Source organism: Babylonia areolata, chromosome 28, assembly GCF_041734735.1.
Source record: "Babylonia areolata isolate BAREFJ2019XMU chromosome 28, ASM4173473v1, whole genome shotgun sequence".
In the NCBI taxonomy this organism is placed as follows: Eukaryota; Metazoa; Mollusca; class Gastropoda; order Neogastropoda; family Buccinidae; genus Babylonia; species Babylonia areolata.
In genome coordinates, this window is record NC_134903.1 from 10,367,294 (window position 1) to 10,382,293 (window position 15,000).

General features: G+C 39.9%; 2 protein-coding genes across 2 annotated transcripts in view; both read left to right on the plus strand.

The window, feature by feature from the left end:
• LOC143301784 (uncharacterized) overlaps positions 1 to 5,933 on the plus strand; it is a 15,906-nt gene extending 9,973 nt beyond the window's left edge. Inside the window, exon 7 of the mRNA XM_076616174.1 lies at positions 4,507 to 5,933. Coding sequence (XP_076472289.1) covers positions 4,507 to 4,733 — 227 coding nt within the window. The 3' untranslated portion in view covers positions 4,734 to 5,933. The remainder of the gene's footprint in view (positions 1 to 4,506) is intronic.
• Positions 1 to 15,000, plus strand: part of LOC143302118 (uncharacterized) — a 163,667-nt gene that overhangs the window by 66,442 nt on the left and 82,225 nt on the right. The window lies entirely within an intron of this gene.

Genomic DNA, 15,000 nt, shown 5'->3' on the forward strand with positions numbered 1-15,000 from the left:
ATACACGGGGACATTTGCACCACAGGCTGCCTACCTGGGTAGAGCCGACTGACGGCTGCCACTGGGCGCCCATCATTCGCTTCCTGTGTCATTCAATCAGATTTCAGACGCACACGCATACACACTCAGACAGATATGTAACATTTTACGCGTATGACCGTTTTTATTTATTTACCCCGCTATGTAGGCAGCCATACTCCGTTTTCGGGGGTGTGCATGCGGGGTATATTCCTGTTTCCATAACCCACCGAACGCTGACATGGATTACAGGATCTTTAACGTGCGTATTTGATCTTCTGCGTGCGCATACACACGAAGGGGGTTCAGGCACTAGCAGGTCTGCACATATGTTGGCCTGGGAGATCGGAAAAATCTCCACCCTTTACCCAGCAGGTGCACCGAGATTCAAACCCAGGACCCTCAGATTGAAAGTCCAGCGCTTTAACCATTCGGCTATTGCCTACCATTTGAAAAACAAACACAAAAAACAACAAAAAAACAAAAACAAACTTGCATCAACCAAGTGACGCGAGCCGTGTATTTATAACCAAGCAACCGACGCCCAGACAAGTTATTCAGGTGTCACGACGCCGGGCGTCATCGATCCTGACGCGCGGCGTCCGACGCTTGCTGCCTCGAAAAAGCTCGCACGCAAGGCGCTTCACGAAGCTTGATGTTGTTTGTCGCCTGGAACTTGATGCTTGACGCACAGTGTGCGATGGGGCTTTAGGCACGAACTGATTTGCACAGATAGCTAGCACGCACACTCAAACCATAATTCTTTCTTCTGATTGAAGTTCAGCGTTCAGGTAGGTCTCGTTTAATCAGTCAAAAGTCCTTTTGGCTTACTATGTAAGAACGTACCGTTCCCATCCAGTCAAAAGACCACAGCCATGAGCAATTTTTCTTGTGTATTCATTCCAAGTATAAACACACGCACACATACACACAACAACAACAACAACAACAACTTCGACGCAACCGTGTGTTTGTTCTGTATTGTCCGCATATTCTGTGTAGCTTATTCGGGATTAAAAATGCTATGTAAGTCTTCAGTTTAAAAAAAAAATGTGTGTGCACATTTATTCTATCATTACTGCCGTATGTGCACATGACATATGATTGGAATATTTGTATTTGTATTTCTTTTTTTCACAACATATTTTTCTGTGTGAAATTCGGGCTGCTCTCCCCAGGGAGAGCGCGTCGCTACACTACAGCACCACCCATTTTTTTGTATTTTTTTTCCTGCGTGCAGTTTTTATTTGATTTTCCTATCGAAGTGGATTTTTCTACAGAATTTTGCTAGGAACAACCCTTTTGTTGCCGTGGGTTCTTTTACGTGCGCCAAGTGCATGCTGCACACGGGACCTCGGTTTATCGCCTCATCCGAATGACTAGCGTCCAGACCACCACCACTCAAGGTCTAGTGGAGGGGGAGAAATTATCGGCGGCTGAGCCGTGATTCGAACCAGCGCGCTCAGATTCTCTCGCTTCCTGGGCGGACGCGTTACCTCTAGGCCATCACTCCACTGGCTGGTCTGGTGCTATGAACATTCTCCGCTGTCCTCATTGACATGAAATAGCTGGTATCAATATGATGATATGTAGTCAGCAGCAACGAGGACATTGCTTTCACAAAGCAAAGGGTAGGTGGTGTTATAGTGTCATGTGCCTGTGGTAATGTATCGGGTGTAATGTGCAGTGTCATGTGCCTGTAGTAATGTATCGGGTGTAATGTGCAGTGTCATGTACCTGTAGTAATGTATCAGGTGTAATGTGCAGTGTCATGTACCTGTAGTAATGTATCGTGTGTAATGTGCAGTGTCATGTTCCTGTGGTAATGTATCGGGTGTAATGTGCAGTGTCATGTGCCTGTGGTAATGTGTTGGGTGTAATGTGCAGTGTCATGTGCCTGTGGTAATGTAATCGGGTGTAATGTGCAGTGTCATGTGCCTGTGGTAATGTAATCGGGTGTAATGTGCAGTGTCATGTGCCTGTGGTAATGTATCGAGTGTAATGTGCAGTGTCATGTGCCTGTGGTAATGTATCGAGTGTAATGTGCAGTGTCATGTGCCTGTGGTAATGTATCGGGTGTAATGTGCCCGTGGGCAATGTACCTGTGTAATAATGTACCTGTTGTTATCGCAAAAAGAAAAAAAAAAGTTTGCGATACATCTTCAAAAACAATTACCCCCCACGCCAAGTTAGGGGAAAAAATTGCATGAAAGGACGGAAAAAATACAACAACAACAACAACAACAACAAACAAGAGAGGCAAGGCCTTCAAGACCACTTATGATACACTTTAAAAAAAATCCAAGCTTTTGATGTATTGAGTATAATTTCAAAATGTAATGTTTAAGATGAGAAAGATCAGTTTAAAGCAAATTAACTCCCCTAGCATTAATTCAGAGTAATTTCCCTTTTTTACCATCTGCACCAAAACGTTTGCAAAATAAATACAACTTCCATGCGCAGCAAAAGAAGTTCCTGTTTGAACAGAAAATGATCATAATGATTGCTCTTGTTGTTGGGTCAGAATATCAGATCAAAGTGCCAAGTTTAGAGAATACAAAAATTATAAATATAACAGTAAATGCAGTTTGCATATAATTAGGCTTCATTTTTTAATTTTTTTTGTGCCCATCCTATGGGTGCAATATTGTTTTAAACAAGATGACTGGAAAGAACTGAATTTTCCCTATTTTTATGCCAAATTTGGTGTCAACTGACAAAGTATTTGCAGAGAAAATGTCAATGTTAAAGTTTACCACGGACACACACACACACACACACACACACACACACACACAGACACCGGGTTAAAACATAGACTCACGTTGTTTACGCAAGTGAGTCAAAAAGAAAGAAAGGAAAAAAGGGGTTGGCGCTCTCAGTGCAGCGACGCGCTCTCCCTGGGGAGAGCAGCCCCCCCCCACCCCCCCCCCCCGCCCCCCTCCCCCCAAATTAACAGAGACAAATCTGTTGTGACATGAAACAGAACAAGAAAAAAATGTTATTAAGTACAATACAATTTGATACAATACAATACGATACGATGCGATGCGATGCGATACAATAGAACGCAATACAATAGGATACGATACAATACAATGCAATACAATGCAATACCATATAACACCATACCATTCCATACCATACCTTATCATACAACACAATACAATACAATACCATTCCATACCATACCATATAACACATTACAATACAATACCATACCATACCATATAACACATTACAATACAATACCATACCATGCCACAACATAGCATACCGCACAATACAATACAATACCATACCATATCATACAACACAATACCATACCATACCATATCATACAACACATTGCAATACAATATCACACCATACCACACCATAGCATACCGCACAATACAATACAATACAATACAGTACAATACAATGCACAATTCCCTGTCCGCAGAAGGCATCGACGACCGCGCCACCTGGGCCAAAGGAATCATCAATACGATACGATACAATACATTTACAATACACTCACAGTACAATTCGATACGATACGATACGATACAATACAATACAATGCAATACCATACCAGACAAGACAATACAATTCAATACAATATAATACCCTACCATACCATACTATACGACACACTACAATACAATACACTGCAATACCATACCATACAATACAATACAATACAATTCAATACAATATAATACCCTACCATACCCTACCCTACCAAATACGACACAATACAACACACTGCAATACCATACTATACCATACCATACCATACGACACAATACAATACACTGCAATACCATACTATACCATACCATACCATACGACACAATACAATACAATACACTGCAATACCATACCATACCATTCCATACTATACCATACGACACAATACAATACAATACCATACCATACCATACGATACAATACAATACAATACACTGCAATACCATACCATACCAAACCATACCATACCATACCATGCCATACGACACAATACAATACAATACCATACCATACCATAAAAATACCATACCATACCATACGACACAATACAATACAATACACTGCAATACCATACCATACCATACCATACCATACACAATTCCCTGTCCGCAGAAGGCATCGACCATACAACACATTGCAATACCATACCATACCATACCATACCATACCATACCATACCATACCTTATCATACAACACAACACAATACCATACCATACCATACCATACCATACCATACCATACCATATGACACAATACAATACCATACCATACCATACAACACAATACCATAACATACCATACGACACAATACCATACTATACCATACCATACCATACGACACAATACAATACAATACACTGCAATACCATACCATACCATACCATACAACACACTGCAGTACAATACCATACCATACCTTATCATACAACACAACACCATACCATACCATACCCAATTCCCTGTCCACAGAAGGCATCGACGACCGCGCCACCTGGGCCAAAGGCATGGTCAACCAGCACCGCTGCTGGAGTAACAGTTCCTTCATCCGGGGACTGTCCAGCACGCGCAGCGAGAGCGAGAAAGAGGCTCTGGTGGACGAGATGTACGATCGCGTGGAGAAGGAGGTGGCAGCTCAGGACCCCAGAGAGTTCAAGAACTGGTACCTCCTGGGCTACGTCTTCGCCCGAAAGGTGTAACTGCTGAGAACCTTGAAGGTTCCACCACCACCACCAACACCACAGCCACCACCACCACCACACCACAGCCACCACCACCACCACCACCACCACAGCCACCACCACCACCACCAACACCACAGCCACCACCACCACCACCACCACCAACACGTGCGAACTGTCGTTATGATTTTTTTGTTTGTGGGCGGTAATGTTTCTGTTTTTTTTAGGGTTTTATTATTATTATTATTATTATTATTATTATTATTATCATTATTAATTAATTAATTTATTATTATTTTAAAAAAATTAAATTTCGTCTGTATTGGAAAGTTAACTATTTTGACTGATGTGTGTGCGTGCAGGTTTTCTTATTCTTCTTTTTTGTTGTTGTTCTTTTTTTTTTTCTTCTTGTATTATTCTGAGATGTTTAGGATAAACTCTGCTTTGTTATTGACTACGAAGGATTTTTGTCTACTACTTGCACAAACGGAAATCTGACAACTTTTTTTTTTTTTTTTTTTGGTGTGTGTGTGTGTTTATTGGTGGTTTTGTACCAGCCACCGATGCTGATTATTGGTATTATTATTATTGTTATTATTTTTTTTTTTTGTTATTATTATTATTATTTTGCGTGGTTGGTTTATCGAGCTCGTATATTATAGCACGTTTATGTGATTTGTTGGGTGAAGTGCTTGTGTGTTTATTTTGTTTGGCTGGATCCTTTTATTCCCTGATTTGTTAGCACGTTTGTGAGTCCGTAAGGTTATGTATTTTATTATTCTGCTTGGGTCCTTTATTCGTTGATTTCTTGGCATGTTTATGAGCGAGTAAGTTACGTCAATGTATACTCATCTGCTTAGTTAATTATCTAATTCTCTTTTTTTTTCTACTTATCTATGAACCTGTTTGTTTGTTCGTTTTTATTTGTAAGCTTATTGTGTCTGAGTTTTTTTTCTGTTACAGACGGAAATCCTTAACTGTGCTTATTGTGTTAGCGTTGGGGGATTATGTGAAGTATCCTACACTTGTTACTGATATGTAGCATACAGGATACATGTACGGAATGCTCATCACCTTACATCGAGCTACAAGTGCACGTGTGTTTAAAAGAAGCATATTTGAGGGATAAATAGAATGGAAGTCATGCTCGTTTCACGAATAACTCACAGCTTTTGCAGGTTTTTTTTTTTTTATCATGGTTTTGTCTGAAGATTAAAAATAAATAGTCAGAAAAAAAATCTTGCAGAATAAAAAGAGATATGGGGAAGAGAGAGAGAGAGAGAGAGAGAGAGAGAGAGAGAGAGAGAGAGAATGTTTCACACACACACACACACACACACACACACACACACACACACACACACACTCACACACACACACACCATTACTGCAAGTTTCCTTCAGAATCCTCTCCCAACAGCAACATGACAAAAAGGTGTGTGTGCGTGTGCATGTGCGTGTGTGTATGTGTGTGTGCGCGCGCGCGCACGCGTGACTGAAGTCTGACTGAAAGACACCGGAAACGAATGATGAGCGCCCGTACGGTAAAAAGCAGCTCTCTGTCGCCTCTTCCCAGGTAGCTATGCAGTTTGTTGAGCAAATGATTCCAAAGCACTAAGAACGTGATCTCTGACCGAGGACAGGTGCTGTATGTCAGTATCCATATCACTCAGTCAAAAGGTACCACTGATTCTGGTTGTGAACACTCTCTGAACAGATAATTCACCGTCGAAATTACCTTACCTATGAGTTGGAATGAATAAATAATGAGGCCAGGTGCGAGGTGCATTGCTTGGTTCTAACTTTTTGACAGTAAACACGTGACTAAATGCCTACGTTGACCGAACTACGCCATCGGTCAGTTCCATACTACACACAGTTGGTAGCGGGTTACGACCATACTAGGCTCTTCCGTCCGAGCAATGCAACTGGCTCATCAGAGGGGAACAAAATTAATGAATGACGAAGTAAAGTTTGCTCTCTCTCCATTCACAAGGCAAACAACTTTAAGTCAATGATGCTTATGCTACCGATCCAGCCAGCACACAGGTAAATAACAGGTATATTTGAACAAACCCAGACACTTGCTCCCAAAACCGATCATATTATTTTTGACATGTGCATACAGAAGCAACAACAGGCGAAATGTGCAAACACAGATTAGCTTTTAGTCCAGACTGGTATAGCTTTTTATCAATCCCCAAATAAGCCACACAGAACATACGGACAATACAGTTCAAACACATGGATGCCTGGATACCTGTGAATGCCTGGAATAGTGTGGACACATCTTGAAACTTCTCGCGTGTCAGCGCTTGCTTCGATGACAAATGCTTGGGTTACTTCCCTTGCCATCCTTTTAGATCTCTAAACAAATAGTGGAAATATGATTGGTTCTTAGTTTTAAGTCGATATTTCTTTTTGCGACATATTTCTCTGTCGCATGTTTTACCTGATCCTTTTAACAAGAGCTTTTTAAGGGACTGGCTGTATCACAGAACAAGCATATAAGACACACGAATCACTCCATTTATTTGATTTTACTCCTTCCTATTCCTTATTCGTCCCTTGAAAACGCAGTCTAAATACACACACAGAGTTCACCATGAATACTTTAGTAGAACTAGAAGCAAGATGTGATTATAATACATCAATAAAATATTGTCGTACATTTGATAGTAAAAAATGTCCTTTCTTCTTTTTAAGTCTGTAATCATTACCAAAATAATTATTGCTTTGGTAATAAAGCAATCATGTATGCCAACAGATTCTGTTGTACTGTCAGATATATGAACAATTAACAAGGCACTGCACTACTCATCACATTTTTCAAAGATTTGTAACCTTTGGTTGTGTGTGATAGCCTGACTTTCCAGAAACAATGGAACATTTGTTCACTCTATTGCTGATTTTTTATTCCCCATTTATCCTTCAATAATGCTATGGAGAGTAGTATTAATACCATCATTCAAACTATTGGGTTGTTAAATTCTGGTGTTAATAGTTTTTGATCCACAAGACAAAACAGAAAAAAAACCGGAAATTGTATACATATATATGAAAATCAACTCTCCATTGGGCTGATTGGTGGTTCTGTGCTTGTGTCTTAAAAGCTATGGATCCAAAAGACAACAAATAAATAACCCGGAAAAAAATAAATATGAAAATTAATGAGCCATTGGATTGATTGCATTGAGAACTGGGTTAGGAGTCAACTTAGTACTACGAGTAATGTAAGACTGCTGTTACCCTTTCAATAGCTGTCCATGTTGTCTGACAGCAATTGGTTTTCACTAGGAAAAGATATATATGGCTTTACCTGATTCTATTTATCAGGGTGACTTCATAGAAAGATCTGAGCTGCTAGCAAGCAAAAAGAACGCCGAGCATCTCTTGATGCTCAGATGTTTCAAAGGTAATATATATGCGTGTGTGTGGTTAACGCAATGGCAAATTTATCACACACACACACACACACAATCACCGTCAGTTTCCATGTTCAAACAAAACTAACATAGATTTGTGGTCACATTCATACACATAGCTACCCAGTGTACGCGAAAGATTGTCTTGCTCCACTTAGCTTAATTAATTCAAGGCAGTTCAAATAAACAACCCCTTTAAACGACACAGCTTCACTCATAAACCAATAGCTCGTCAAACTTCATCAATATTTTCTTCTTCTTTTTAAAGAAATAAAAATGACAAAATGAAAGGGCCATAACCCCATTCTGACTTCAATACATCGACCTGAACCAGTTTCAGTTTCAGTTTCAGTAGCTCAAGGAGGCGTCACTGCGTTCGGACAAAACCATATTCGACCTGAACCAAGGGGAAAACAAAAGACTCCATGCTCCACGCCACTTTACATTTCACGTGCGCCAAACCCCGCGGAGTGAACCTACAGTGTACAAAAAACACACCCCAACAAATAAATTATTTATCACCTGTCCCTCCCCTCAAAATGTCAAGCAAATCATAAATTTGATATATCGATTTAGGTAAAAAATGAATAAAAGAGTGGGGAAGCGAGGATGTCGCGATTTAAACAACTTGTGACTGAACAGAGACGTAAATTAGCCATTCAGCTATTCGTACATGTATTCTAACCATTTTCGAATTAGTTTTCTGAATCAGTGTCATATAAACTGGGCAATTTTCTATCTTACCTTCTTTTTTTTTTAAATCACAAAACCGAGTCTTAGTCACATGGGTTTAAGAGGTTTTACGTACTGTTCTAAAAATAGGTGGATAGCGCATGCTTTGAGCCCCTTTGCTACCTGAAGCCAGCGGAAGTGTTCAATCAGCCATTTTGCTACTCGTGTCAGTACAGCGCGAAGCGGTAACTTTACATATGTAGCTGAGCGCTCAACTGGCTACGATGACTGCTTCCTGGCAAGCTTTCACTTGCTCGCGGCGTTATTTAACTCACTCATTACGGCCAGTCCTCTCTTCTCCTCTACATAGACCCCTCGGATGTCCAGTGGGTGTCTGAATGACCCAACCTTTAGCTTCCGTCGTCAGAATTGTGGTATTCTTTGTCAACATTCACCTCTTCAGTATAAGAGCCTTCCGCTTGCAATATTTTGATGATGGTAATTGGGGTGAAACGCTGTTAACGTCGTCTCTTTCGCCGTTCGTATGGAGAGAGTTAACTGGCATTCCTGTGTGTGCCTCCACAGCAAGTTTGTACTACGTGTTACTGCACTGCTTTCCTGTAATAAGTTTGGTATATAACCATTGGCAGATATCAGTCAAGTCACAACATTTGGCATGTGGTGGGGCCAAGCATACACGGTCAAGGTTAAGAAATTACCACCGCTTTGCAGACGGCTTTTCAACTGACTGATAGCAGGATACGAGTCTTAGTATGGCGTCAAGTTGGCTTTCGGATTTGCTGGCCAATGAGCATCCATAAACATTTAGGTCATGCTCGAATTAGTTTTCTAAATTAATTTCCGACTTTTTTGGTTTTGAATTACAAAAGCAGGTTTTGGTCACATGGGTTAAGGGGTCTTACTGAAGAGAGACGTAAAATCAGCCTATCAGTTTGTACGTGTACTAAAAAAAAAAAAAAACATGTTCAAATTAATTTTCTAAATCACTGCCTTAACAGAGCAAAATGTCTTACTTTTTTGTTTTTAAATACAAAACTGCTGGGTCTTGCTCACTTGGGTTGAGGGGCATAATAACTGCTGACCAAAAATGACCAGACTATTTTGGAAATGGCAGTGAACCAAACGTGATTTGTGGAACTGTCTTGATAGTCAGTGAAATCCAAACTATTATCACATAGCATGTCTTCTCAATCGTTATCAGGGTCAAAACATGTATTACATAACCTGGCTTTTATAATACCCGCATCTATCATTCCAACAGGTATTTTCAGCATTTTCACAAATACATATGTACTTTCTGGTTTGTCTGTATTTTGGATCAAAAGCACCATAATAATAACCTGTGCTTGCCTTGCAAAAATGCAGTCACTTTCTAAGGGTTATTCCTTTTCTTCTAAGATTAAGCAGTTAGTTTGAAGTTACTTATTTATTTTCACCAAAATGATTGCTTTTCTGGTTATGGGTACAAAATTTTCGCACATGTGATTTTAGCGTATTCACAACATGAAAGACTGCAAGAAAACTTCCATTTTGACGATTTTATAAAGTTTAATGAATAGTGTCACAATTGCTACATATAGATGTGCACATTTATACAATTTGGACTAATAATTTATATTGCATGTTTACCACTGCTATACCAAACGAATAAACAGAATATGAAAGATTAAAATCATATGACTGAAATGATTTGTATGTTTCAAATGTTGTTCTGTAACACAATCTGGCGCTTTAAAAGCTCCGTGCGAACTGAGATTCCAGAATTAAGAGGGATATTACACAGAGAAATATGTTGCAAAATAAGTATTACAATACCTAAAAAACAACCATCTTTGCACCATTGTGGTTACGAACGCAAAAGGTATGCAAGGAAAGTAATAATATCAGTCGGGCGTGAGTGGTCAGCTTCTTATGTATACATGTACGCAGAAGATCAAATACGCACGTTAAAGATCCTGTAATCCATGTCAGCGTTCGGTGGGTTATGGAAACAAGAACATACCCAGCATGCACACCCCCGAAAACGGAGTGTGGCTGCCTACATGGCGGGGGTAAAAAAAACAAACAAAAAACGGTCATACACGTAAAATGTTACATGGCTGTCTGAGTGTGTATGTGTGCGTGCCTGAAATTTAATTGAATGACACAGGAAACGAATGATGAGCGCCCAGTGGCAGCCGTCAGTCGGCTCTACCCAGGTAGGCAGGATGTTGTGCAAATGACCCCATGTTTGTAAAGCGCTTAGAGCTTGGTCTCCACCCGAGGATAGACACTATATAAGTATCCATATCAATCAATCAATCAATCAATCAGCCCCGCTGTGATCTGAGAACGAGTATTGAACGATGGTGGTGATGATGATAATGGTAATAATAGTAATGATGAAACAGTAGAATAATAATAATAATAATAATATCAAAATTATACTATTACTAATACTGTTACTGATAATGATGATGATGATTATAATAACAAGAAGAACAATAGTGATGATGATGATGATGATAATAATAATAATAATAATAATAATCATAACAATTATATTAAAATAATGCTAATAATGCTAATACTAATGCTTCTCATATACTACTACTACTACTGATAATAATAATGATAATGATGATGATAATAATAATAATAACACAACTACTATTACAACTGCCCTTGATGATAACAATGTGCATTTATACGGCTCTCACGCCGCTGATTCAGACACAAAACAATACATTTGCTCTGAATGAGACACCAGTTGAGGAGTGCGATAACAATGTTAATGCTAAATGGTCTGAAAGTTGGGAGAGAACAATTTTTTGACTCACTTATGTAAACAAAGTGAGTCTATGTTTTAACCCGGTGTTCGGTTGTCTGTGTGTGTGTGTGTTTGTGTGTCCGTGTGTCTGTGTGTGTGTGTGTGTGTGTTGGTGTGTCCGTGTGTCTGTGTATCTGTGTGTCCGTGGTAAACTTTAACATTGACATTTTCTCTGCAAATACTTTGTCAGTTGACACCAAATTTGGCATAAAAATAGGAAAAATTCAGTTCTTTCCAGTCATCTTGTTTAAAACAATATTGCACCTCTGGGATGGGCACACAAAAATTAAAAAGAAGCCTAATTATATGCAAACTGCATTTACTGTTATATTTATATTTTTTGTATTCTCTAAACTTGGCACTTTGACCTCTTATTCTGACCCAACAACAAGAGGAGTCATTTTTATCATTTTTTGTTCAAACAGGAACTTCTTTTGCTAAGCATGGGATTTTTATTTATTTTGCAAACGTTTTGGTGCAGAGAGTAAAAAAAGGGAAATTACTCTGTAATTAATGCTAGGGGACGTAATTTATCACAAGTGAGTCTTGAAGGCCTTGCCTGACTTGTTCTTCAATAATTTTGGACACAAAAGCAAGGTTGGATACAGGGCGAAATTTTTTTAGGTCATTGTGATCCAGAGTGGCTTTCTTTAGCAGGGGATTAACAAGTGTAGTTTTGTATACATCAGGGAAGACACCAGAAATTAAAGAATCATTTATAATGTTTGTAAGTGCAGGCAAAACAACATCCAAACACTCATACAGTAGTGGTGTGGGAAGGGGGTCCAGGTCACATGTTTTTGGAGCAGACTTTTTCAACACACTAAGTACATCTGTCTCTGAAACAGGTGTGAAAGCAACAAAAGGAACACCCTGAAATTCTTTTCCCAAGGGATGTGACACAAGTGACTGTGAATCCAGTTCTTTCCTGAGGTTAACAATTTCTGAGCAGAAAAAAACCTGAGAAGTAATGAAAATGGATAGATAGAAGGAAGCACAGAAGATTTTGTTCTACCACAAAGGTTATTTGTAATGCAATATAGTTCTTTGCTAGATTTAGCTTCGGAGATCTTGGTGTTGAAAAACAGAATCTTCGCTGTGTGCACAAGAAAGGTAATAAAGTTCTTGGCTTTCTGGTAGATTTGTTTGTATACAGTTAACTCACTCAGTACGGCCACTCCTCTCTTCTCCTCTACACAGACCCCTCGGATGTCCAGTGGGTGTCTCAATGACCCAACCTTTAGCTTCCGTCGTCAGAATTGTGGTATTATTTGTCAACACTCACCTCTTCAGTATAAGAGCCTTCCGATTTCAATATTTTGATGATGGTAATTGGGGTGAAACGCTGTTAACGTCGTCTCTTTCGCCGTTCGTATGGAGAGAGTTAAACCAGGTACCTTCCACTGTGCTTCCGCATGTCGCCCCTCTCTCTTTGCTGCTAGCAGTTCCTCACCAAAAAGCCCAAACCATGGGACACAACACCTTCCTGGACGACACCCTGCAACGAGATGCAGGGGCGTGCTTGTCCAGTGCTGCCTGAAGGGCAGTGTTGAATGACTTAGACCCCCAGTTTCATTGTCCAGTCAGTCTTGGGAGGGAGAAAGGGCGAGAGCGGGATTCGAACCCACACCCTCACGGGCTCTCTATATTGGCAGCTGAGCGTCTTAACCATTCTGCCCCCTCACTTCGTAGAGAAACAAAGGGCAGTACATACAGTAAATCATAACGAGGCAGTGGTCAAGGTAGATTGTTTCATAACAGACACCCCACACTCAAGACCTAAGAAGATCTCGGGATTGGTTCTGAAGGCACGATTCCATAAATATGTCTTTCATCAGAAGGGCTCATTGACAGTTCCAAGCACAGGAAGCGAGGACAGGGGGAGGGAGAGAGAAAGAGGAGAGAGAGAGGCACAGACAGGCAGACAGACAGACAGTCAGACAGACAGGCAGAGGCAAGGCAATACAAGACAAAATTCTTTATTTTCGATAGATAAGAACTGATGTGTGTGTTTGGGTGGTGTTTTTTTGTTTGTTTGTTTTTGTTTTTTGTTTTTGTTGTTGTTGTTTTTGTTTTGTTTTGTTTTTTTGTGGGATGGGGGGGTGGGGTGAGGAAGGTGGTGGAGGTGTGGGGTAATCCAGTCCCTGCCCTGAACAGATCTGCACTACACAAAACAAAATAAAGTCACATGCATGGTGATAATAAGATGCCTAGGAGAGGAAAAAAAACACCCCAAAAACAAGAGAGAGAGAGAGAGAGAGAGACTGAACACTGAACACTTTAATGTCAATAACTTTACAGCCCTAATGACATGGGGGTTCATAATACAAATAACAGCATGTATCAACAGTAATAATATTGATTAAAACCAAATCCAAAACGAAATCAACCGATTTGTACCACTAAATGCAGTTCGACCATCCATTCAAAGTATTGTGATGTGGAAAAAAAAACATATATAAATGTATAACATAAGTATTTTCCATATGAAAATGTCAACACATATTTCAATTTTCACAATGAGTAACACCTGATACTATTTTATTGTTGTTGTTGTTGTTGTTTTCGTGTTATTCGCTTCGGCAATATATTTTGCAAGTGACTGTAATGAAGTTTCCTGATTAATATTGAGCACTCCAAAGATATCTCCATTCTTTGCTAAATTTGTTTTAAATAAAAATTATAACGTGGAGAGAGAGAGAGACAGACAGACAGACAGAGACAGAGACAGAGAAAGATATAGAGAAAGAGAGGCAGACTGACAGAAACATAGATAACAAAGAAAGCCATGTCTAACACGACATGCGTAATCATTATCTGTCAAGACTAAAATAATGTTAAAAGTATAGCGTACAAATTAATTCATTTTTGATTAGTAAAATAAGAAACTAAAAAAAAACAAAAAACAAGAGCAACAACTCTGACCCCCACCCCCTCCTTCCCACTCCCATTCATTTCTGACCACACACCCCTAATACCACCACCACCACCACCACCACCACCACAACCCTCTCCTCCTCCGTCTCATTCAAGCACATGGAGCACAGCTCCTAATTTCACAGGTTTTTCAATAAAGGCATGGGGAGAGCTGGCAGGTTGGAGAGAGATTATGTCCACATCTCACTGTACCTCGAGGAGACACACACACACACACACACACACACACACTCACTCACACTAGCCTTCAGCACAGTCGATACAGAGAAGTGGAGACAAACAGACCGAAAGAAAGAAAGGAAGGAAGGAAAGAAGGAAAGGAAGAGAGGAAGGAAGGAAAGAAGGAAGGAAGGAAAGAAAGAAAGGAAGGAAGGAAAGATGGAAGGAAGGAAGGAAGGAAGGGAGGAAGGAAGGAAAGGAA